Raw genomic sequence first — 26125 nt, 5'->3', positions numbered from 1 at the left:
TTTCATATTTTCCTACCTTTTAAGGTAGGAATCAAAGTGGAGCTTTACTTTCAACATTCTTTCAACTTCTGCTTTTTATATTGAACAGGGACAGGAAGACCCTACAAGGGCCTGACATATTTTTGTCCCATTCAATATTTCTGATGTAATCTCTGATATATCAGTGTCATTCTCTGGCTTATTCTCTCAGTGTCATCGCATATTTCTTTTGTTATGCAGCCTCTGTTTGCTTATCTTACAAGATTAGTGCCTTTTCTCTCTGTACCTTATCCATGAGGCTATCAAAGGAAGGCAAGGGGCTGCTGGAAAAAAGCAGGTACAGTTAGGACTTCTTTACACTGTGTCAGACCTCAGCAGTGGTTTTTGTCCTTCTTGTAGCTCTTGAGTCAGCAGACTCAAAGATGACTACATACCATGTGGCCATACCTTGGCCATTGCAGTTGAATTGCATCTCATGTGGCCCATATTTAACATTTCCAGAACTCTGTATGTAATTTTCAGCTCCAGTTTACTCTTCCACCCCACCAAAATGGGATCACCAGCAGATTACTGTGGTATATTTAGCATTGCCTGCTTACATTTGAGAGAGAGGAGAGAGCCTGGAAAGCTGCCGGTGTAAATAACAAGGTCTAGGTAGATGGGTGCAGACAGAACTCCTTTTTGCGTGCTTTGAGCCAGCTCTAATCCAGGTGCCATTTAGCTGTATTAGCACGACACAGTGCCTGATCTAACATACTCTGTCTCTCAGCACGAGCTTGCATTCAGCACGGTGCTAACACAGCTACGCCATTTCTGCACCAGAGGTGGCTGATGTCCACGCAGCAGCAAGGCAACGTGTATTAGTTCAGGAATACTCTCAGGGGCTCTCTTTCCAGCTGTTGGGAGGTTGGTGAGTTATACTGCAGACTTGAGCCTGATGTCATCTTTCAGCTGTGTGGACACTTGACTATGTTCAGATCCATGGATGGTTAGCCATAGCGGGAACAGTACCACAGCTGCTTTTTAAGTACCTACAAATTGCCACAAAGCTTAGCAAAACACATCTGAAGCTACTTCTGTATACAGATGTCTTTTCAAGTCTAGATTATTACAGTGAGTGTTTTGGATTCCCTGCCATGAGTAATCTGTCAGTGCAAGTTACTTAAACTGCAGTTGCTTGGATCCTTGCAGACTGATGACTGTCTATCTTTCTACGTCCTTGCTTTGGCTTCCTGTCAAATTATGTTGCTTTCAAAGTCCTCTAGCTCACATTCAAAGAAAGGAAGAAATGTGTGTCAGTCAAATTCAGAGCTAGGGCCCTCCTTGTGGAACAAGAGCTAATGAAGTGCTCTGTACCATCCCTGTTAGAAACCCCAACAAGGGAGATCAGGAACTGTCGGGGAAGAGCATGACCAATGTATGCTGCCTTTCATCTGCTCCTATAGCTCTCCTGGTAGTCTGAATGTGAATTAGAGCAGCTCTGGGCTTAACTACTTGAGAGGGCAGTCAGCCTTTGGTAGTCCCACAATATAGGAACATAGTAGTACCTCTCAGAAACTGTCAGCAAAGGAAATGTCAGGCCATGGTGTCCATGGTTGAGTACTTACGTTGGGGTACACAGGTTAGTTTGTTCACCCGTGATCGTGATCTCAATCACTGTGACTGAGGGCACTCTGAAAGAATGCATCCCGTCTGCAGACTCCCTGACTAATGCAGTTGAAGATGCTTCGTCTGTCTCATTATTTGAGAAAAGGTTAAGGGAACAGGATTCCAGTATGCTCAGCCTTGGGCAGGCAAGCAAGAGCAGTAAAAAGAAGCAAGGAGTTTCTCCCCCCCCCCAGCATCCACCCAGGCCACAATTATTCAAGCACAGCACTTTCCAGCACAGAAGGATGCACCAGGCAAGTGCCCTGATCGTTAGTTGCTGGAGCGGGGACACTGTATGTAACAGGTTAGCAACCCATGTCCCTTTCCTACCCACAGAAATATTTAGCCCTAGAAATATTTTTATTTCTGTCCCTGTTGATAAGATTTCAGGCAGGCAGAAGCTGCCCTGACCCTGAAGTCGCAGCAGCAACTGCAGCCTTGCTTTGTTGATGCCTGGAGAGGAATGTGTTTTGCTCAGCCTGGAGGAATCCTTTAGAGCTCCAGTGGCAGCTGCGTGGTGTGTGTCACTGCTGCCTACAGAGAAGCATTGTCAATTGGAGTATTTGTCAAAAGACGGAAACAATTTTCTGTTGACCCATTTTATGGGTGAATAAAATATAATCAATATAAAGTAAACATAAGAATCTAATTGGAAAAAGGCTTATCTGGATTGTTTTGTTTTTGTTTTTGCTATTTGCTGGTGTAAGAGGGCTTTCATACATTATGGCACCATCAATGGCTGAAGAAACAGAAAAGTACAGTGAGAACTGATGAAACATGTCAGTCTCTAAACCCAACAAATTAATCTGTAATATCAATCTAGAAAATAATATGTATCATTCATCTACTTGCTGCCTACTGTCTGTGACTCTAGATGAGTCAATTAGGTTTAAAGGATTCCCTTAGAAAATGTAAATATCGGGACCTTTTTCCCTTTTTGGGCCACTTCGAAGGGAATAATGAAGGTTGCCTAGAGATTGAGGCATTGTCTAAATGATTTTCTTAATGCTGAGATGTGGATTACAAAAAAAACCCCAAAGTAGAAGTATCCTTGAGAGGTCTTTGGCTGCAAACCCCTGTAGGCAGGATCAAAGGCACTTAGATTGTTATTTCTCTAACTTATTTATTAGAGGGAATGCACTGAATATCAGGAGTTAAGGAAAATGGACTAACACATATCCTTTTATTGCTTGGTAGCTGGCAGGATATGTACATATTTTTTTTAAACCTTAATGTTTTATAAATAAGTGATTTTTATTGTCATAAAAATAAAATGTTAAGCTTCTCTTAGATGAAGCATCAGAGTGAAGACTCCTCAAACAATGTTAATTTGTTGTAGCGTGTTCAGAAAGGCCACTTAAAAGAGTTTCCTAGGAATTTCCTGGTATTTGTTTTGGTGCAGTACATTCCAGTCTTGCATCACCTTTTTATATGGAGTGAGAAGCTGGCTGTAAAATTTAGGTTCAGCAGGCAATCCATGTTTTTCATTTCTTTTCAGATTTTTTGACCATGAAAATTATACTATTAATAATCCATTTATTAATGATATTTTCTTGCTTTGTAGTGCCAATATATCAAGAATACTCAAATTGCAAGTAAAAAGATAAGTGATTTGGCTCCAAAATCTGGAAATCAAACTACCTGATCTCTAGCATGGGGGTACTATCTATCCCCATCGGAATGAGTGCCTTCAATAGCCAAAGTGCTTATTTAAAGCCTAGGGTACCAAAAAATTAAAAGTAACCACTTGATGTCTCGAAGAATGAGAGTAAACTATTTTCTCACTGAAGTTTAGGCAACAAATTTGTTGTTAATGCAACAAACAGGGCTGGGTTCAGGGCTGCCTTTGTTTTGAACAGCAGATAATCCCCAGCTGTAGTGCAGGAGAGAAGGGAGCCATCCACTTGCCCAGCCCAGGAGCTGTGCCTAAGCTGCCCTGGAGCCTCAATGCCACTACGGCCCTTGGGGCAAGTAGGGACCTGTGCTTTTCTGGGGCTCCATCATCCAAGATCTTCACAGGTCACCCCCAAGGTGGTGCTGACTGCCCTTCATCTGTGTGACACCAGCAGTCTGGGCAACCTTTGGCAGATATTTATCTAACCCATTCATTAAAAAGTTCTGATATAGAGATTTAATTATCCTTCAATTGGGAAAGTTCACTCAAATCTTCCCTGCTGCATGTGGAATCTCTTATTTTGCAGAGCCTGCCCTTCCAAAGGTCACAGGGAGCAACCAATCTCATTGTCTTCCTTGATTGCCATTCTTTTCTGTGTAGGTAAGTCTGTAATCATGTCCTCCCTCAGGCTTCTCTTCCCCTGACCTTTTCTCATAGGGCACATCTTTCTAAATGTCTCCTATTTTTGCTGTCCCTTTCCAGCATTTTCCTGATTGCCCCTCTCTTGCTCACAGCAGCACTCAAAACTGGATATAGCCAGTACTGGATAGTGGATTGATTACTCTCCCATGTCTTACATGTCACTTTCCTGTCAACACATAACAGCAGAATATTTGCCTTTCTATACAGCTTTTCAATAGGGAAGTACTCAATTTGGCCATCAAGATTTGAGCATTCTCTAAACAGCACTATTTTTTTTCCTGTGTTTCCTCCTGCAGAGGGGAAAAGGTGTAGTGAGTTGCACTGGGACAGGACTCCCTAGGTGTCCTAGGTTCATCAACAGTAATACAGGGGAAGAAACTTGTGGATAGATAGATATAGATGTAAACTTTGGGTGGAGATACCTTTGAAAGGTTTATGTATTTATTATAACATCAGGTTTATGTCCTCTGCTTGTATGACACGCTTTAACATTCCAGCATCATCTTCTCCAGTACATTATCACTGATGCTACACAATACATCAGCGTTTCAAGATCCATGCAAGGTCCCTGCTGCTGGTTGAGCATGAGTAATAAATCGCCCTTTTGCTCAACCTCCTTTCTTTCCAATCAGACTTTTTCCTAATAGGTCATTAGTCACAAACAACACCCACTTACAGAGATTGATCAGTGTCCTCGCTACAGAATTCCCTTTCTGTTCCTTGACTGTGAATACATCATTCGGTGTTTTATCCTGTATTGCTAAAATCAATGTCATTTGATGGCTGAATTTTCAAAAATGCTGATACCTTGCATTGTAATTTCTGGATGACTAATACAGGACCTGGGGAAACGTTTAGCCTCCAGAGCTTCTCAGTGTCAGCAGTTCCCATTTTACAAGGCAGACAGTAGAGAGGTTGTCTGTAACCTGGTAGTCTTGCTCTGCTATTGGAATGGTAGGTATAGCACCTTAAGGATGCCTTGTAAGAATTTGAATTGAGAGGCTCAAATACAGGTATGGTTGGGATGTTCTTAATGTCACTTTTATGCAAATGGATCCATCTTGCAGAAGTTACATCCTTGTTTAAAAATTATGGGGTTACTACTGTATGTTCTTAGGATTTTGTTTGATTCCAGAGATGGAGATGTTATCCATAATAAAATATATAAATGAAAAGGGGAAAAAACCCCTAACCCAACAGCCTTATTGTGTCAAGGAGCTGTTGCTTTAAACTCACTTAGGATGATGGCAAACATCTGAAAGACATTTCTTTTTTTATATTATATAGATGCAATGTATGACAGCTGGGACCGAGAGAAAGCTGCAGGTTCCTGGTGCCTGTGCTCAGACATTGCTGATTGCAACTCTGAGAAGCGCTTCATGAGCCTGTGCTCCACAACGGGCTCATGAGGATCTGCTGAAGTGCGAAATCTGCTATGAACTCATCAAATGTGCATCCTAGCAATACTTTGCTGGAAAGCTACTTGCATCATCTGAGTGTGCACGGGGGATAAGCAGTATAAGCAAAACCACAAATCTCTTTAGAGTAGAGCTTTATTCCTAATGCAGTAATTAAGCAGTAATTCAAGGTGTGTGAGTAATAGGAATAGTTGCAGGAAATTAAAAGTTCTTGTCCATGGGGAGAAATTGCATAGTGCCAACACCTCAGAGGGGCAGAAAAGGGGTGCAAGTAAAGCTCAGATAGTTTGCTCACATTAACAGCAATCCCACATTAAATTCCATTCTTAATTTATGAGCATTTGGGGGAACTATTATGAAGTAAATATTAATTTTTTTCAGCTCTGCTGAAAGGTCATGAAGTCATTAAAATGGAGAAAAATAGTTTTGAAATTATAAATTTTTTTTTACTGAATTTTTGCCAAAAGGAAGAGAAGATAATTCTGCATTAGTGATAGATAATCCATTGTAAAGCTTGTTTAAAAAAAAAAAAAAAAGAGTTGTTGGGTGTTGGATTAAGATAAAAGATTCTGAACTTGCACTTGATGCTAGACAGAATCACTTCCAAAATCGATGCCTAAATATACCTGTATTTATCACAATTTCTTTTCATCTGTTTCTTAAGCAGCTCTCTGCCCAGAGTTATCTGCTGGCAATTCCTGTTAGACAATAATATGGCAGCAGTTAGTTACCAATTTTGTTCTGGATTTGGGACATGCTTCCTGTCAACTATTGTACATAATGATTCATGGTCCTTCCCTGTACAGACCTGACCATCCCTGGATGCCCCCGGATTACTTTCCTGTAAGTAGTTCATTTGGTATGATTTGTGGAAACAGATTATGTTCACAGAACACTATATAAAACCAACTTGTATTGAGGGCTCGCATACAATACTTATAACCACGGGCACCAAGGCATAAATGAATTTGCAGATCTGTACCGCTATCTTCACATTAAGGGAATGTGGAATACTACCTCACATACTCTTATCATTACAATTTTAGACAAAGCCTCAAACTTCCTCTGCTTATAGGGAGTCCCTAGGCAAAAATAACTGGTTCTGTGTAGTCTGACATCTTCATCTTCATGTTTTGTGTTTTGGAGATTGTAAAAAATAAAAAAAAAAAAAAAAAATTTAAAGAAATGGCAGGGAATTATTAAAAAGGTATGTACTACCATATATAAGACTTTAGCACCTATGGGCTGGAGAAACTCTTTGGTATATAAAATAATGACTGGCAATGGAAAGATAATTAGTATATTTTATCTGATTTAATTTTGCCCTAATAAAATCTACCAGTGTCAGCAAAAAAAGAAATTTTCAACAGAGAATAGAGGCACAGGATAAATAAGAAAAGAAAGTACAGTTTTCTTTTAATCAATTCAGAGCTCCATCGGTAAGCTGGTGTGGGAAGGAAACAGCCTGTGGAATATGTGTTTTGCAGAGCCATGAGAGACATGCAACACGTGAATTTGGGGCTAGATTCCAACAATTTGCCCACACCTTGCCACAGGCTTGCTGTGCTGGTGCATAGTCATAGTAATGATCTCTGTGGTGATGTCAAGAAGACAGAATGTGAATTAGGGTAAACATTGCCAGCAAAGAAATCCTGCCCCCGGGTGGGTGTACAGTCTCCACACCTTCACCAGCAGCACCCCTTCACCTCAGGGATATGACAGCACCAAACATCAGAGCAACCTGACGGATGCTTTTGCCCCAAGGCAGGCCAGTATACAAACAAGAAGGCATCAAGGGCTCTCCAACAGGCTCTTTTTTTCTGTACCAAGAGAGGACAAATACCACAACCTTTTTGGAAATATAACTTCACAAGATGAAACTATACCTGCTCTTTTTTTATCAAGTACATGTATTTCTGAGCACCCATATTCAAATTTGTACATGTGTTGCACCTGACAGCATCAGGTATCAGCTGGGGCTTCAGTAGACTAAATTTAATTAACTACACATGGTCTTTCCAAAAGCATTTTATACAATTGAAATAAAAAAAAAAAATCAATATTGTTTGTAGGAAGGCTGTGACTTACACATTGAATTCCCTGTCATTGTACAGTTTGATATTAAGTGTTGTTACTGTGACAATACTGGTAAAATGTCATTTTTACTTATCCTGGGGATTCAAAAGGAACCACAAGTGACAGGACTACATTCTTTAATACCTTAGTCTTCAGCTTTATAGAAGATTTATGTGTAGCCAGAAGACTTTAATAGAAGTTTACCATCTATTCAACATTTAGTATTCAACACTCAGCGTTGTACAGGAATTAAAGAATAATATCTCATAATATATACCAAAGTATGCATGAGCTATCTTACAAATAAGAGAGCACACAATTATTTTAATAATGGTGAACAACTTTGTATTTCTTTTTAGTTCAACATACTCATTTTACCCTATATTAGAATATTTTGTTTTCATGTATCCACATTCCTGAAAAATGCTTTAATTTCATTGCAACCATTACTAAAAGCCCTACTGTCTGTATGGGACACTTCTCAATGTATGCATATCTCTATTCACTTCAGGAAAATGGATGAGCTGAAAAAAAGCTATATGCAGATATATTTTTAGGAAGCCTTGGCTTCTAAATATTCTTTATTTCCTAAGTTGTTTAGAATAAATAAGGAACACTTTAAGCAGGACCTAAGAGTAGAATCCTTTGGGGGAAGACAAGTCTAGTAAATTGATTTTAAATATATAATGTCTGATATAACTTTTATAAATATCGGCACTCATCTCTGTTCTGTTTTATCCTCAGCTTTTCTATCTTGGCCTTTCTCAGTTTTAAGTAAGGAGGTGCTTGCAGTCAATTCTTCTGCTTCTATTCCTGTTTTATCTGTTCACAGTTATGTTTTTGTTAACAGAAATTGATAGCAGTTTCAAATGGCACACAAAGTTTCTCGAGAGAAAATACCTATCAAGATCATTAAATACACTGCATCGATAGATACAGATAAGGTTCTGAGCCTGATTCTGGCTCCTGCTGTAACTGCTCCATCCTGGTATATCAATTTGTATCATATCAGCCTGCAACAGCCACAAATCTACCTGAGAAGGAGAGTCCTCCAAGACTGAAAAGCCTCTTGCTTGAGACTAGCCATATGGCCATAACCCAGAGAAAACTCATCCCACATCTGAAATGTCATCCCAGCCAACTGTGCTAAGGAAAAGGCACAAAATGACATATAACTACTTTCCCTTCCTTTGGCATCTTGCACTGAGCAGAGCTTACCCAAGGTCAAAGCCAAAACTTGGGTTTATCTGCTTTGTTTTAACTGATTCTTCGGAGCCTTTTTTCTTGTTTACATTCTAGCAATGTTTTCTTTGTGCATGATGTTTTTAATGTGACCTTTTTAATTTTACAAGCACTTAACTTTTTATTCCCTTTCCCAAAGCCTTATATTTGTTCTAATTTGCCTGCCTCACGTATACATGAAATTTTCTTAACTAATAATATTCCTGTTACTTTATTTTTATTAGATAGCAGACTCTGTCTCAGAGACTTTCTGGTTGTTCATCCTATAGTATGCAGACTTTAAAAATTGCTTTTTTAAAGTGGAGGATCCAGTCTCTCTTTTTTTCAGGCTACGTCCTGTTGTGATTTAATTTAGAAAGAACACTTTGGATTCCCTGATTCACATCAGTACACGTCCAAGGAACAAAACTGTTAGGATAAAAGGATGTTTCTACGACTTTGTGTATTTTTTCCGATATCTTGAAGTGTGGGGTGTTTTTTTCAGGGCTGGTTGATCCAACTGCATCTGTTGCTTTTCAGTCTTTAATTTATGTTGGGCTGTAAACTGTCCAAGTAACAATTTGAGTGTTGCAGCGACAGAAGGTGACCCAGATTACACAACACTGTATGCTAATGCCAAGTCTTCTTGTTTAATGGCAGCTGCTCAAAGCTTTGTCTTATTGTGATTCACATTCAAGAGACACAAATCAAACAGCCCCCTCAGACAGACACACATCCTGCCTGTCTTCATTTTAAACATGTTCAAGAGCTACTGCTTTTCATACACATATATCAGCCTCACCAGCTGAGGCCATTTAGCCTCCTTGGCTTTTATTTACTCTCAACCATCTGACACAATTACCAAGGAAACCCATTGTGACTTCCAATATTTTGCATACTTCTGTTTATGTGGAAGTTTGCTGAGAATATTTTCTCTATAAGAATAGTTGGACTTTTATACTCCCTCATAAGGGAGATATTTAAAACACCAAATGTATCACAGTTGTTTAATAACTGATTTCTCTATAGATTGTAATTAATTAAGCAATGAGTGCTACTAAAATACATAACAGGAACAGCTTTAACAAAGGATAAATTAGTCTAGATTTTAATCAGATAGGTTTAAATTTACTGGATGAATGGTATCAAAATGCAGACTTTAAAGTATAGGTACAGTTTTAACACAACATTTTATTGCTGTACTTTCAATATGTGAAGTAAGGCATTAAAAATGCTTTCATTCCTGATTAAAAAAAAGTTTCAGCATGAAGATCAGGAAAGCTATCATGCAATGAGTTCATACAACTTAGTTTCATGGACCAAATCTTTTTGGCATCTCCATCAAATTTTTAAAGCCTTCTGACAACACAAGCTTCCTGCTAGAAGTGCACATCTAGCCATCTACCCTGGGGACATGTCAGAACAATAAGAAAAAGTGCAAATCTTACTTTTTAAATGGATGAGCAGCAAAAAACTGAGGTAGAAGATGAGTAGAGAGTTAATCCTTGAATGAGCCATATTCATCTTGACAGGACATTCTCCACTGAGTTCTCTGTTGTCCAAAGGGCTGGTGCTGATCCTCACTGCTTTCTCCTCATCTTGGAAACTAAGGTAATACCCAAGGCACCCCGTCCCCTACAAGCCACCTTTGCCTGTGCCCGTCATCACTCTGTTCACTGCAAACCTACAGACATTGATTCAAAAGGCAGTTGTGCTTGTTAAGGTTTTACTTTGGCAGGTCTGAGTGATTTTTCAAACCTGGTGCAGATTTGCCTGTGAGCTGGACTGGAGCCTTTCCCCGGCTTTCTGCTGCAGATCTGTGCAGTGAATGGTGCACTCTGCCTGGCTGACACTGCGCAGCAGATAAGGCACAGCACTCCCTTAATCTTTCAAAATATATCACTCATTATCTTCTACTAAACCTCCATTACATCACACTCCTTCTGATTCAAATTATAAACACTTCATGCTTTCTTGCATAAAGTCAGCTAACAAACATTTTCTGCTTTCTGCATTTTTTCTGCATCTTACCTCATTAGCACGTGAAGTAAAACGATGAAACATCCCCATTCTCAATCTTTTTTGTAGTTAGATATAGCCTGTTCTCTTCCACAACCTTTTTTTGTTTCTGTTGTTGTTGTTTACACTGGATCTAAATGCTTTTGCCATCACTAAAAAGCATAACAATTGGGAGCTGGCCCAGGTCCTCTGAGCTTCATGAGGCTGTGTTGTAATTTTGAACTGTTCATAGAGGAACCAGTCACTTTGAGATTCAGGAGATGACATAGTAAGGTTGATGAGAGAAGGGGATGGGGGCGGGGGATGGAATCCATTTCTTTTTAGCCAGGGGTGGCCTTAGACAACTGTAGCTGGTACAAGTGCAATGAGTCTGCCTGTACTCAGAGGAGCCTTCCCCAGCTGCCACAGCAGTGCAGCACTGTGGCTTTTCACTGCCGCGTGGCACAGGCAATGCCCTGTTTCTGCCTAAAGTTGTCTCGGTGTCTAATGCCTCATCCATTGACTACAACTTTGTTCACAGATATTAAAGCCTTGGCCTGGGCTAGCAGAAGGGAACAGAGAAGGAAGATAGCGACAGCCCCAGCAGCCATGTTCAGATAGTATGATCCCAGTACAAACTTTGACCTTCTGGCACCTTGCAAACCCAGGCACTAAATTTGTGTGTTTACTATGGGTAAGCTATACCATCGCAATGATTGCCGTAGCATCATTCGGGCTCTGAGGCAAAAAAGAGATGAACTGCCTGTTTGGCAGTAGATCTCCTCTTTCCACCATCTTCACTTTGACCTGCCTTCCCAGCCCCTGGCCCTCCAAGCTTTGCTGCAGCGACTGAATTAAGCGCTCAAGCTATCTGTACAAGATTCCCTTTATTTCACAAAAGAATCTAACTTATATATGTTTCAACAAAGATCTAGAAAGAACTAATGGCATACAGCCAATACTGCTAACACAGGAGGGCATATCTGGCTCAGCTGGGATGTTTGCCAGTCCTCAGAACAGTTAAAGATAAAAACATTCCATACCCATACTCGTGACTGTCTTCAGCCACATCTTCCCAGGCCTACACAAGGCCATCCTCCAACCTGACCTTGTGAAACTAGTTCTTCAAGGCTTGGCAGACATACAGCACAACAAATTCTAACAGTCACTCTTGAAAACAAATGCCAGGTGTTCCAAGCTGCTCCTGCACTCCTCCTTTTTTGTTTAGGAGCATCAGATTCACAAGGAAGGCAGCGAGGACTCTAGCTTCGAATTGACACAATCCTCGTACTGCTCCTCAGATGATTCTGATTGCTGCAAACAACAAATGACTAATAACCCTCAAATAGCAATACAAATTCAGATACACAGATTTAAACCTTCAAACCATGTTTTTGGATTTAACCATTTAACACTATTAGACAATTCTTTGAAAAACACCTTATTCTGCTAATTTTATATATTTCCCATTTGATCTTGTACTATCTATGCAAGATCTTAGATCTCTCCTGCAATATTAGTAGCAAATGCAAATGCGCCTTCACCTAATTCCAATCACATACGCTTTCATTCCTTTGTAAAGGAGTTACACAGAGCCCTTGTTTTTGAAATTCCCAATTACAATGTAATTTCATTCTATTTTTTCTATCTCTGTCTGAAGGGTTGATCCTGGCTGGACACCAGGCGCCCACCATAGCTATTCTATCACTCTCTCCTCCTCAGGTGGACAGGGGAACGGGAAATGAGGTTTGTGGTCAGTTCATCACACATTATCTCTGTCGTTTCATCCTCCTCAGTGGCAGCACTCATCACACTCTTCCCCTGCTCCAGTGTGGGATCTCTCCCATGGGAGACAGTCCTCCATGAACTGCTCTAGAATGGGTCCCTTCCACAGCGTGCAGTCCTTCAGGAGCACACCGCTCCAGCGTGGGTCCCCCACGGGGTCACAAGTCCTGCCAGAAAACCTGCTTCGTGGGCTTCTCTTTCCACAGATCCACAGGTCCTGCCAGGATCCTGCTCCAGCGCGGGCTTCCCACGAGGTCACAGCCTCCTTCGGGCACCCACCTGCTCTGGCATGGGGTCCTCCATGGGCTGCAGGTGGATATCTGCTCCACCATGGACCTCCATGGGCTGTAGGGGGACAGCCTGCCTCACCATGGTCTTCCCCACGGGCTGCAGGGGAATCTCCGCTCTGGCGCCTGGAGCATCTCCTCCCCCTCCTTCTTCACTGACCTTGGTGTCTGCAGGGTTGTTTCTCTTACATGTTCTCACTCTTCTCTTCAGCTGCCATTTCTGTGTGTTCCGCAACCGCTTTTCTCTTCCCCCTCTCCAGCTGGTTTTTTTGGTTTGTTGGTTGGTTGGTTTGGGGTTTTTTGGCTGGGGGGGCGGTTTGTACACAGAGGCACTACCACTATCACTGACTGGCTTGGCTTTGGCTGGTGGCAGGTCTGTCTTAGAGCTGGCTGGCATTGGCTCTGTCAGACACAAGGGAAAACCTCCAGCAGCTCCCACAGAAGCCACCCTTGTAGCCCCCCCACTACCAAAACCTTGCCACACAAACCCAATACAGCCCAAGCCAAATTACCACTGCTTATAAAGCGTCCAATCATTCCAGTATTGTTGATCAGTTTGTACTTGGGTATTCATTTCAGCCGTAACATTTTTTAATACATTAGCTACTGCGTGAGCAGTCTGAACGGATTTCACAAGCACTGTGGTAGCAACGGTAGCAGTAGCTGCAATAATGATAGCTGATATTATAAAGGCAATGAGTCATCCTATAAATCGTTTTGAGTGACTGTCCGCTTTAAAAGCCTTGGTAATTGACTTAATCCTGATTCCCCTTCCCACGATTTGGTCATATTTACCGGGATCCAGAATTCAGCACCATGTCACATTGGCATGATTACTGTAAGACTTAGTTCAGATATATTCTTATGAGTAAAACAGCTAAAACACCAAGGTTAATTCAGATTAGTTTCAAAAGCATGGTTACATAAAGTGATATCTACAAATTGAGCTGCTACAAAAACATAAGGATGTGAAGTACGTCACTGAATCTTTGTGACTCTGTGTGAGGTTCAAACTTATACAAGGAATGTTTTTTTATATAGTCACTGTGGCTTAGGCGCAACACCTCCAGTGGGCCCAATAAAAATGCTGTGCCTGAGCCACAGTGACCCTGCAAAGAAAAAAGGATCAGAATTCTTACAATACTGTTGATGGCCACTATTGCCAGGTATGCTAAAAAAGGTATTCTTTGGAGTAGGACACACGTTGCATCATTACACTAGCTTGTTGCTGCATTCTCTTCAAATGTCCCTATGTGATAGCTTTTTCATTCTCGATGTGCCGCTTCCTCCTCATTCGTTTCTCCTTTTTCAAATTCAGAGTCTTCATCTGTGGGATTGGGTTGTCTGAGTGGTTTCGCCAGCTCATGATATGGCTTCACATATTTAGCTGGAATCCACTTGGTTCCTGTGGGAAGAAGAACACAAGCATACCCTCGCCCTCAAGCGATTAGTTCCACAGGTCCATTCCAACCAGGTCCACTAAAAGGATCTTTATACAGTACTTTAGGTCTGTGTGAAATGGAATCAGGAGTTTTAAAATGCCGATCTATGGCTGTGCTGGCCATTAAGTCTGGTGAGCGATTTAAAAAATTCAAAGTAAACATAGCATTATCTAGCTGCTCTTGTGGTGGCGTATTTTGATCTATAAGTATCCCTGATGACAAGTGGTCCATAATTTGTTCCACTGACAAATCATTGTATTCTAATTGCCATACAGAATACTAAGCAGAAGTCAACACCGTTTTCATAAGCAATTTCCAGTCCCAAGGAGTCATAGTATAAGTTCCTCCAATTGCTTGCACTAGTCCCATTGTAAATGAATTGTGTAACCCATTTTCACGAATTGATTTCCGTAGTTCTTTTATCATTTCATAAGGTAAACCGTCATGCTGTGGTGGATTATGGGGTCTGTATATAACAGGAAAAGTAAACATGGGATCTCCTTGCTGTAGAGCTTTTTCTCGACAGCGTTGCATCAAGCTACGTGTATTTTTTCCCAAATCATTAAGCGAATTGCCACATTTAGCATCAAAGTCTGTTAAAGACGAAGCTGAAGGTGCTGTAGTTTTTCCTCCGCACCGCTGTAAAGCAGGAGCCACGGGATTAGGCAGAGGCATAGAGTTAGAGGGATTAGCAGGAGAGGGAGATACAGGCAGTGCAGCAAAGCCAGGTTCTGTTTTAAGTTCTGCAAATCCTGGAAAGTGAGTACCAGGTGATTGGGGTGGGGTGGTGGGGGACGGTGGCGGCACGGCGGTGGCTGTGGCGGGTGCAGCGGCCGCGGCAGGCGGCGGTGGCGAAGCGGGTGCGAAAGCGGCGGGAGGCAGTGGCGGGGCAGCGGGGACCTGTATGCGGTGGTAAGGGTCGGCGACCCCGCGGAGCCCGTGCTGCCCACCCACTGCCTGCCTGTCTGCCTGCCGGTGGGGTGTGTGCGTTAACGGTGTTAGTGCAGGCGGCGGTGAGGGATATAAATCCGGCTCTTTTTCGGAGTCCACCCTGCACAATGCAAAAGAATTATTATCGGAATCAGAATCCTGCTTGTTACCAGCCTGCTTACAAACTGTCTCCTCAAAAGCAGTATCAGGTTGTATTGGTATGTTTTTCTCTGCCGGCTGTAAATGCACCAGCGCAGTATAAATAAATTTCCATGTCACAATTAAATTTTCTGATACACTGAATGCCAAAGTTTTTTGCCTTTGTAAACGCTCCCCAACCCTTTCCAAAACCTCGCTATCAAAAGTTCCCTCTATGGGAAACCAGTTACAATTATCCTTTACCCATATTAAAAGCAAAGCAATTTGTCCCCCTGTTATTTTATACCCAGAGGCCTGTAAAATCTGCTGCAAAACATTTAAGTAGAGCTTATGCTCCTGAGAAACTGACTGCCCCATGCTACCGCAATCTCACAACTCACCTGTTCCACAGGGGTTACTGTTACCTATTTTCTCGGACTTATGGCCACTTCTTCAAAACTCTCCCCATTAGATTGCGTGGTCTCCGCAGTGAAGGGGAATCACCTCTTTTCTTCTCTTGATCACGTCGTCTTCTTCTCTTGATTACGTCGGGCTCACCATCTGCGGCGACTGAATTAAGCGCTCAAGCTATCTGTGCAAGTTTCCCTTTATTTCACAAAAGAATCCAACTTATATATGTTTCAGCAAAGATCTAGAAAGAACTAATGGCATACAGCCAATACTACTAACACAGGAGGGCATATCTGGCTCAGCTGGGATGTTTGCCAGTCCTCAGAACAGTTAAAGATAAAAACATTCCATACCCATACTCGTGACTGTCTTCAGCCACATCTTCCCAGGCCTACACAAGGCCATCCTCCAACCTGACCTTGTGAAACTAGTTCTTCAAGGCTTGGCAAACATACAGCACAACAAATTCTAATGGGCACTCTTGAAAACAAATGCCAGGTGTTCCGAGCTGCTCCCACACTTTGCGCTTGCTCTCCTTGCCACAGTGTGGAGACCAGGCGTTCTCAAGCCCAGGAACAACCCTGAAAAATCTTCTTGGCCACTGCTATGTTATACTACTGTAAAACAGATAACGCCCAATAATTTTGGTATTGTCTTTTCTCCTCCCCAATTCAGTGGAATGTTAATCCCCTGTTCAGGAAGCCTTTGACAATGCGTTTAACTTTATATGTAAGCTTAACTGAGCTAATCACAGACTTAAAATCAAGCATATGCTTAAGGCCCCAGGTGAGTAGGAAGCAGACTGTTGATGCCAACACGAATTTAAGAAAGTTGTTTATAATGGGTAGGTATTTTCATATCTACTCTTTCAGCTCAGTGAACTGAATAATTTTAAAATTTCTCCTGCTGCAAGGCCCTTCCTTCTTTCCCACGTGCAACTGCACTCATCCACTGCTAACCTTGTGGCACATCTTTTTCAGACCCTCTTCTGTTTCTCCTGGCACCAGCAGCTCTATCGCCTCTGCTTCTCAGGAGACCTCCAGCTCCTCTGAGCCTCCCCGCTCCCCCTGCCAGTCTTCAGAGGGCTTCAAAGAGCTCTGGTCTCTCCAATGGCAACCCAGGCTGGATTTCCTGGTCAAGTGTCATGAGCTATGAATATGACGATGAACTGGGTTCTTAGTGGAAAGTACTTAGAAAACTATAAAGATAATTAAATGGCTAATTGTATTTTTCAGCTCTTTCCCTTTTAGTAATCTCCTTTGTTTTATATGTACATTTATAGTTGTTTGGATGTTTTCCTCTCCTTGCCATCTGTCTATTTAGTTTCTGTTGAAATTATCTAGTAAAATATATAAGCATTACAACATGAACATGAAAATACTATTCTGCCATCTGGGAATTCTCCTGTTGGGCTAAATTGTGCAGCTGAGCTCAGTGCTGATTGCCTGCTTTAAGTGCATTATTTTTTAAGTTTGTTACTATATAACTTAGAGGAACAACATCTTCCATTATAATTTTGAACAATTTTTAAATTGTTTTTGTGGACATAGTCTCCATTAACAGGAATTTGATATGTCATCTTATGGTGGTTATAACTGCTGATTAAAATAATTTCAGCTTTACTAGGGAAACACTGTGTACTAATCTAGAAGCTTAAGGAAGAAGGCATACTTCCAACAATTGTTAGAATATATTTGGTTTGAAGACCTACAGATTCAATATACCAGTCAATTTAAAAAAAGAAATCCTTCAAATATTCAGAAATAAAGAGCCAAAATTCTTGATAAGAAAAGATGAGGTTTTCACTTCTGAGGCATATATGGTAAGTACTGCAGGGAAGCAGTCACATCTATTAAACCTGGATGTTTTTCTGAAAGTTACACAAGTATATGTAAAATCTGTGCTCTAAGCAAACTTATCAGTCCTCAGACACGAAGATATGCCACCGATCTGAGAACATAACTATAGCGTGTAAACATGTGTTGACATTTGAATTAAATAATCTGCCAAGTAACTCTGTAGTAATTACAAGCCAATAGCAAGTGTGTGAAGAAATCCTAGGTCTTTTGAAAGTTATTAAAATGTAATTGCTTTCAGGATAGCTGAAAGGAGCTGCTTTTTCACCATTTGAAATGTAGCTCTGCATTTCTCAATGCCTATTTCAAATGTTTCTTCTTCTTCATAAGCTATTTGTATCCCAGAATTTCACGGGGAGCAAACTAAATTAACTTATCACTGCCCCAATTCCTTGAAGTTGCCTACAGGAGACGGTTCGAATTTCTGCAGCGCTGGTACTTCATGAACATCATCTGTACAGTGACCATAACATCGAAGTGTAATTTCCATACTTACTCAGTACAACTTAGCTTTGATGAGATTCTACAGTCATATAAGTCAGAGGCTACACCATTTTCTCAGGGAAAAAGGGTTTGTGTTGCCATTTTCTTTCACTTAAGTTCTGCCCTTTTCTGTTGTGTTTGCTTCTTTGCAATAATTATGGTGTGGTGTGGTATCACACTATACAAGTCAGTGTCATGTCTTATAAAATATTTTACTGCAACTCTAGCCAACAAACTTCTTTATCTAACATCTTTTGTTGCCTGATACAAGCACTGTTTTCAACTTTTAGATGACAGGAGTACTAATTGATTGTGTATCTTCTGACTCTCACTGCAAGGCATGTTATTTTCTGATTGTTTGATGTTGCTCCAATTTAAAGTGCAATTTTTATTGACAACATCCTGTACCTTCTAGGTCAAATACATTTATAGGTGATTTTCTTAAGTAATTGGTACTTCTTTTCTGGTCTGTAAAATGTTCCAGTAGTTTTAATCTAAACTATAAAATGAACAGAAATTAGATCAATTAAATAATTCATATAAAGTGTAAAATTCCCTTGCAAGTAGAAGGTGTGAGTTTACAAAATGCTTGTTGCTGACTAACCTGCAGCTTTTATTAAATCCTTTTTGTTCACTGGCAATTAAAACACTGGTAATAGTCAGGAGCAGGTGGGTGACTTCATGGAAGAGTGGAAGAGTGACTGAGCGAAAGATAACATTGCCTAGAGAGGTTTTGGATATGCAAAACTCGGCTGGACAAGATCCTGGGCATCCTTCTCAAACTAGACCTGCTTTGATCAGGTGGTTGGACTAGAGACCTCTGGAGGTCCCTTCCCATCCATGTGATCCTGTGATTCTCTGAATATAGCATTAGATTTTCTGCACAAGCTCCAGCCTATATTAGCTCTGTCCCCAGTTTTGTATACCTAATGCAGAAAACTTCTGCTTTATAAAATAGTGCTTGTTTTTTCCTAGGGTCTTTGGCTTTTCTTGCTAGCATTCAGCAGTGTTCCTTGTTTATTCCTTCTGTTAAGCTCTTGCTGAATTTCATCACGGATATGTGCCACTGTTCACCATTGGGAGAATTTCATTTTATGAAAAACTACAGAGCACGAGAGCATGAAGTCACTCTGATCGGATATCATGGCCTGGGCATTAAAATACATTCTGAAGTATTTATTGAAAACTCAGGATCACGGACTTTGCTAGAGCAATGGATCTGATCAGATCATCTTTCTGATCATGGTGGCTGTGCCCTCTTTATGAAACAGCTCATAGATAGCGTATTTTTTTTTTAGCTTGTAGCTCTTCGGGTAATTATGAATGGACAAACCAATGTGAATAAGGGCTGGGTAAAAGGTCTTGTGGATAGAGAGTTGTATTGTAACAGGAAGTTGTTTACCTCATTAACAAAACTGCTATAGAGCTAATTGCATTTTAATTAGGCACCTTGCAACAAGAACAACTATGTGCATTGATTTCTCGCAACACTTGCAAAGTTAACTGCCTACAAGAGACAACTAGAAACTTGCTTGGCCCGTGCTTTTCCACAGATAAATATTTTATGACTATATTTAACTTCTTAGTCTGCAAATGTTACTTTGAGCTTCTTTTTCATTGTTATTAGGGTGTACAAATCTTTTTTTTTTCCCTTTGAACTCTTGCTTTGCTCTTTTTATTCTTTCCTCAGCCTGAGAGCACTTCAAAGCAGAACATTCTCTTCCAGAACACCCAGCAGAGCACGAGCTTCCAGTTCTGCCAATCTGCAGATTATAAATGTTTTTATGAAACTGAAGGGCTTTATCTGAAAATGTAAAATTATTTTGCAAGATCTGCAAGCCTATTGCTTCCTTAAATGTAATACAGTTTTTGAAATTATGACTACTTTTTTGCTTGTAGCCATTTTCCTACTAAGTAATGAGGGGTTTCTACCTGCTAACGTAAAATATAAATTTAACCAAAGATTACAGAAGTATCAAGTTGATTCACTCAGATATATCTAATTTTGGACCTAATAGAAATGGTGGGAGCCATAACCCAGCCTATGCTTCCAACTTGTTTTTCAACTACATGAATTTCAAGCAGTGTTTGCTAGCAGCTGGTACTTGCTTGTGGTCACGTACTAGTTAAGGTTCATGCTGTTCAAATTATTGCATTTCTGGCAAGGAGTTTAAGCTGTTTGGTTTTTCACATGAAGTCTCTCCTGAGTATTTTACACTTAGGTAGGCAAAAAAAAATGACTCTGTAAGGTATGACAGGATTCCCCTAGGACCTGCAGAACTCAATAGTGTGATTCACTTATCCTCATCTTCGATGCATTTTTGCAAAATAACATGTCTTTATCGTATTTTGTGTGGCTGATATCACCAGGGAAGCAGTTCCACTCTCAGATGAATGCCATGTCAGGCCTTGTCAATACAGATGAGAATTTGCAATTAGTGTTCTGTACTTTGCTGCTAATGAACCATCTAATCAGGAAGTTTCTGTCTGTACTAATAATCTTCCTGTGAGTGTCAAGGTTACAGGAGTGCTTGACAAAATGATGCAAAAAGTGTTTTTACAAAAGCACTGATATATTAAGTGCTAAATGGGTTGTAAATTTACTTTTTTACCTCTATGCTTTTCATTTCAGCAGACCAGACATGTTAACAGACTTAAAAATCTTCTAAGTCTTTTTTTCTTTCCTTCAGAGTGAGATAAGTCATACAACAAACCAGAAAGTCCAAAAACTGTAAGTATTGGAATTGAATTGAAAAACCCATCTGTTTCAGAGGAGACAGTTGTATAAGCAAGCAACAGTTTCAAAGGTATTTGGAAAAGATTTAAGTTAGTATGTAGCATCATTTCACCTGATCAATACTAAGTGGTTTCAGAAGGAATTCAGACCCAACAACTCCAGCAGGCAACAGTGTAGAGGAGAAAGAGCAAGAATCAGGAAGGCAGGATTAGTAACCAAGGTTGCTTGATTTTAACACACACTATATATGTAAACATTTTAATTTTGGTAAATACTGTAATCGTCCTAGGGATGGGGCAGGATGATAATTACAGTCCTATGGAGGGGCTGGGAAGGAGATGTTCAAAAGTTCTAAAACTGTTCTAACTAGTTCTAAAACTGTTGTTCAAATTTTGGTCTTGACAAACAGGGAAAGCTGACAACCTACTTGGTTTCAGAGGCCGAGCACTGGGCTGGGGGCCAGGGAAACCAATTCTTTCCCCAGTTTTGCCTTACTGTGCTTGCAGGTGAGGCAAGCGACATTTGTTTTCAGTGATAAAACATTTTGAGGTACTGCAATTTGCAATAGAAATGCAAAACACAGTACTCATCAAATAGTAACATTTGTAACAGGCAAATAGAGAAGCTTCTTAGTTTTTCCTGATCTCTAATATCCCTTACAATTATTTTTTTCCTTTTCTTTATTCAGTCATTGTATTGACTGTTTGTGACAAGGTTTTGAAAAGCATCTGATGATTTGGAGCATTTTGATTTGCAGGTTTCCCGTTGAAGGATGTGACTTCCAGAAAGAGCAAAGCAAAATTTCTCTGCAGGCATCTCTGGAGTGTCTCAGTGTGGGTCCTGGCAAATATTAAATTCCTCTTGGAAATCTTGGCCTCTGTGTTAATGTGTTAGATAATATTATGGGAACAATAGGTAACAGTAAGTCCCTCAAGGGATATCAAGTTCCTGCTAAGTATTGGTTAAGACAGCATTCATCTTAATGCCAATGCATTTCTCAAAGGCCACAGTTTTGTACCAAACTAAATCCTGAAAGTTTGTCAGTTTGAATTATATTGTTCACAAGGTAAAATGAAATATTCTGGCTTCCAAACTTGTGTTGATTCAGAATATTCCACACCTATTTTAATCACTGGTGGTGATACTGATCTCAGTGAAAATGACATATGTGATGTCCCATGCCAGTGAAAGGAAAATGTCCCGTAGATGGAGATGGCACAGCTTGATCTTTAAGCATCATGTTGGATGTGAGAGGGGGACAGAGAGGACATTACTACTGTAAGTGATTTATATTCTGTTACTATCCAGAGGGCCCCTTAAATCACCTGGTGGTTTGTTGCTGAATTCAGTTGCTGAACTGCATCTTAAATTTTGTGTGTGGGCATGCTGAGATCTTTGCATAGGCTGAATTTCACATGGTGCTTTCCATTTTCCTGGGTATCAAGACTTTTCTTTTTTTTTTTTTTAGTAAAATATGGCATTTTTATAGTAACTTCCTCCAATATGGTGAAAGCCTGGGTGAATATGATTGTTGTGCATAGGCAGTTGCTGAGAAGTCTCATCTTAGCACCCAGATTTGGACTTTAGCAACAACATTCACCAAACATAGTTTTGTGGGACTCAGACTTCTAAATCTGAGACACTGAGTTTCTGGGGCACAAGAATTTCTAAGCCAGCACTTCTAAGGTAGTTACCACTATGCGCTGGTTTTGGCTAGGGTAAAGTTAATTTTTTCCATAGCAGCTGGTATGGGGCTATGTTTTGGATTTGTGCTGGAAACAGTGTTGATAACACAGGCATGTTTCAGTTATTGCTGAGCAGTGCTTACACAGAGCCAAGGTCTTTTCTGCTTCTCACACCACCCCACCAGCGAGGAGGCTGGGGGGACACAAGAAGTTGGGAGGGGACACAGCTGGGACAGCTGACCCCAACTGGCCAAAGGGATATTCCAGACCATAGGACGTCATGCTCAGCATAGAAAGCTAGGGGAAGAAGAAAGGGGGAGTTATGGTGTTTGTCTTCCCAAGTAACGGTTACGTGTGATGGAGCCCTGCTTTCCTGGAGATGGCTGAACACCTGCCTGCTGATGCGAACTGGGGAATGAATTCCTTGTTTGGCTTTGCTTGCATACGGCTTTTGCTTTACCTGTTAAACTGTCTTTACCTCAGCCCATGAGTTTTCTCACTGTTACCCTTCTGATTCTCTCCCCCACCCCACCGGTGGGGAGTGAGCGAGGGGGTGCCTGTGTGGTGCTTAGTTGCCGGCCAGAGTTAAACCTCGACACACCATCACAGAAATACCATTTTGCTATCAGAAACTGCATCTTCAGTACCTTGACTATAAGCAAGCTGGTTTGTCCCATACAGAAGCATGTACCGGAAAAGATGTGTTTGCAGTAGCAAACAAGAAGTCCTCACAGCAACCACCATTTGAAGGCCTGTACATGTTGCAGGAGCTCCTCATGCCAGCAGAGTAAGATTTCCTCTCAGCTTTCAGCTGCGCTCAGAATTGAAGACATTAACCACTGGTGTGAGAGTGAGGAGAAACTCCACATCCCCACAGGACTTTTGAAAGACTTTTGCTTGAGGTCCTCAGCTAACCTATGGGAACAACTGATATGCCTGAAGAACAGCGAATGCTGAGCTCTTTCAAAAATGTAGCCCTAAATGTTGCTAAATGGTAGAAATTAACTGTAGTCTAAAGACACAGCTCATACAGCTCACTCTTTTCTTAAATAAAATTAATCGGAGTGAATTAAACAGTCTCTGGCAGCAACTGACTACTGAAGAACAGATGAAACATGACCTGCGTTAACCTTGACGCCCTCCACTCCTGCAGCAGCCAAGTCAGACTTCAGTATTAATTTAATGAAGTAGAATCATAGAATCATTTAGGTTGGAAAAGACCTTCAAGATCATCGAGTCCAACCATCAACCATGCCCACTAAACCATGTTCTGGAGTAAATTAATATAACATGTCCTTATACAACACTGCCTTTAAATAAGGTGGAAAACCAATAACCCCAAAGTAAATAATTACAGCATATTTCATTATGACATGGTAATCACAATCGGCTAATTGGTCAAGAAATGAAATTAACTTTCTGAAGTCTGGGCATGCAGAACTTACTGTATTTGCTGTTCGTTACATTAGAAGCTATGGAAATAACTAGTCTAGTAGACTGTACTATTTGTGGTCACTCAATGTGACTCTCTAACAATATGGCATTTCTTTGGGACCATATCCTTCTATGAGTCAGAAGCCGCACTGATTCTGAAAATAGGTGTTGCATTTGTAATTCAAGACAGGAAGAAAAATTTTTCCAGCTGGCCAAACTTGATGCAAATCTGACATGTTCTCCAGCAATAATGAGACAAATTTATCTACTCACATTTATCATGAGCAAAAGTAAGCACAATTATTTTGGACTGTATGCCACTGTAAATGTGAAAGCTGTTTTAAAAAAACTGAGCAGGAATACAAAGTTAGATGGTGGTCTCTTTTAACCACCCAGTCTTTGAAGTGGAGCTGGCCAGGAATTTTTGGAGCCTTTCAGAAGAAAGAGGGTGTGGTTTTGTGGTTTGGGGTTTTTTTGGTGGGTTTTTTTGGTGTTTTTTTTCTTTTTAACTGTCTTTTATTTAAAAATTGCTGGAAAAAATTGTTTTGACAATTTTAAAAGGTATAACCTTCTTGCTATTTTTTTTTCCTTTGGAACAGGAAAATAATTTTGAAGCATTTTCAAAAGTTTGAAACATAAATTAAGATGCTTCTAACCAAACCTTTCAACTAATCCAAGCCACTTCTTATACCAAATATTTTCAAGGTAATAAACAATATTAAAGATTTCAATCTGTGGTTTAGTTTGGCAAAAGTAAAATATTTTCAGAGGAGAGGAAAGCATTGTCACTCCCAGATTCACTTTGAAGTCTCTTCTCCCTATCTCAAATCAAATAAAATGCACTAGTGTAAGCAGAATTTAAAAAAAACACTCATAAGAGGAAAAGCAATAGTGGATCTTTAGCACACAAAGGCACCCAAGCACCTGTCAGCCCTTTCACCACCAAGCCCAACAGTTCTTGGAGCACCCACAGTCATTGTGGCTGAGATTGGTGAAGATGCTCTACTGTTAGCAAACGGATGTGTGGTATAAAATTCAACTATAGAAAAAGGATATGAGCAAGCGTAACTCCTCCAGAAGAAAAGCTACTAGCCTTTTGTTTAGCAGTGTTACAGTGTTCTATCAATTTTGCCTAGTAGAGGAAAATTAATTTAAGAACTGGTTCTCCTCTAAGAGAGGGATTCCAGCTATTTTTACCGGAAAAGCATACTTCTTTCTAAAACAAAATAACGTTAATCTTGGGATAACAACTAACCACACCAAGACAGACATGTACAACTGATCATAACGTACTGAAATTCACTGAAGGTAGTTTAGCTCCAGTGACACCCCAGGCAGCAAATTGGTTTTGTTAATTTTTTTCATTCAGGAAGGTCATTGTTACAGGGTGATTGTTACAGGATTATTTCATAGTGTTACGCTTACTTTGGAATGACTACAAGAAGACCTTATCCTGCTATTGCATTTATACAGACATTTTACTAACTCAGTTGTCATTTAATTGTTATGATTTTATTTTGGTTAGTATGATTTTTTTAAAGAACTCTCCTGTAGAGATTTCTTGTACAATCTTCTTTGCTGGCTGTTTATGCACAGTGGATCACTAACAAAACGGAATTAATTCTGTATTTCCATTTTTTTTTAGTTAAATATTTTTCTTCCATGCTGTGTGCTTGCACAGTGCATATTCTAACTGCTGTTTTTTTGTCTTGCTCCAGGTTTTTAATAGTGGCCTCAAAGCATAATTAATTTACTTGTAATCTGCCTCTTGATATCAGAATCTAATTATATTTTCTTTGGAAAATGTTGCAATTACTATTCAAATATAATTAAGAAATCAGATGATGAATGTCACCTAAAATAAAAGATGGTCCTGAAATTCTCACTTACGCTATAGTGATGCTTCAGAAACAGATGTAATGCTTTCATTATGTAGTGTTACTTTCTTATAGTGAGCAGAGTTATACAAGATGTAAGCTTTGTAACTGCAGCCTTTCATCCTGACTGTAAGTAAACTGGCAATGCATCACAGAATATGTAAATTGGGCTCAGGCAAATGAACAATGACAGATAAAAATGCTCATATAACCCTAAAACATCCTTCAGTTTTTATAGTTGGGTGTCTTTGGGAAAAAAATTTATTGTAGATTATACATACCTTTAACTTTGTAATTCAAAATAAATAGCTTCTACAAATTATATGGATAGTGATTAAAGAGAGTACAGAATAGCACTTTACTCTCCTCCTACATCTTGAAGCACCCTGCCTCTCTAACAGAGA

The 26125-nt window shown here is 40.2% G+C and overlaps 1 protein-coding gene across 2 annotated transcripts in view; it reads right to left on the bottom strand.

The window, feature by feature from the left end:
- CRB1 (crumbs cell polarity complex component 1) overlaps window positions 1–10480 on the bottom strand; it is a 113527-nt gene extending 103047 nt beyond the window's left edge. For both annotated transcript variants that reach the window (XM_069789365.1, XM_069789367.1), the window contains exon 1: window positions 10107–10480. In XM_069789365.1, coding sequence (XP_069645466.1) covers window positions 10107–10182 — 76 coding nt within the window. In that variant the 5' untranslated portion in view covers window positions 10183–10480. The remainder of the gene's footprint in view (window positions 1–10106) is intronic.
- Window positions 10481–26125: the final 15645 nt, after the last annotated feature.

This window comes from Haliaeetus albicilla, chromosome 8 (genome assembly GCF_947461875.1).
Source record: "Haliaeetus albicilla chromosome 8, bHalAlb1.1, whole genome shotgun sequence".
NCBI classification, from domain to species: Eukaryota; Metazoa; Chordata; class Aves; order Accipitriformes; family Accipitridae; genus Haliaeetus; species Haliaeetus albicilla.
Note: the sequence above shows the minus strand (reverse complement) of the source record. Positions and strands in the feature narration are given on the sequence as shown.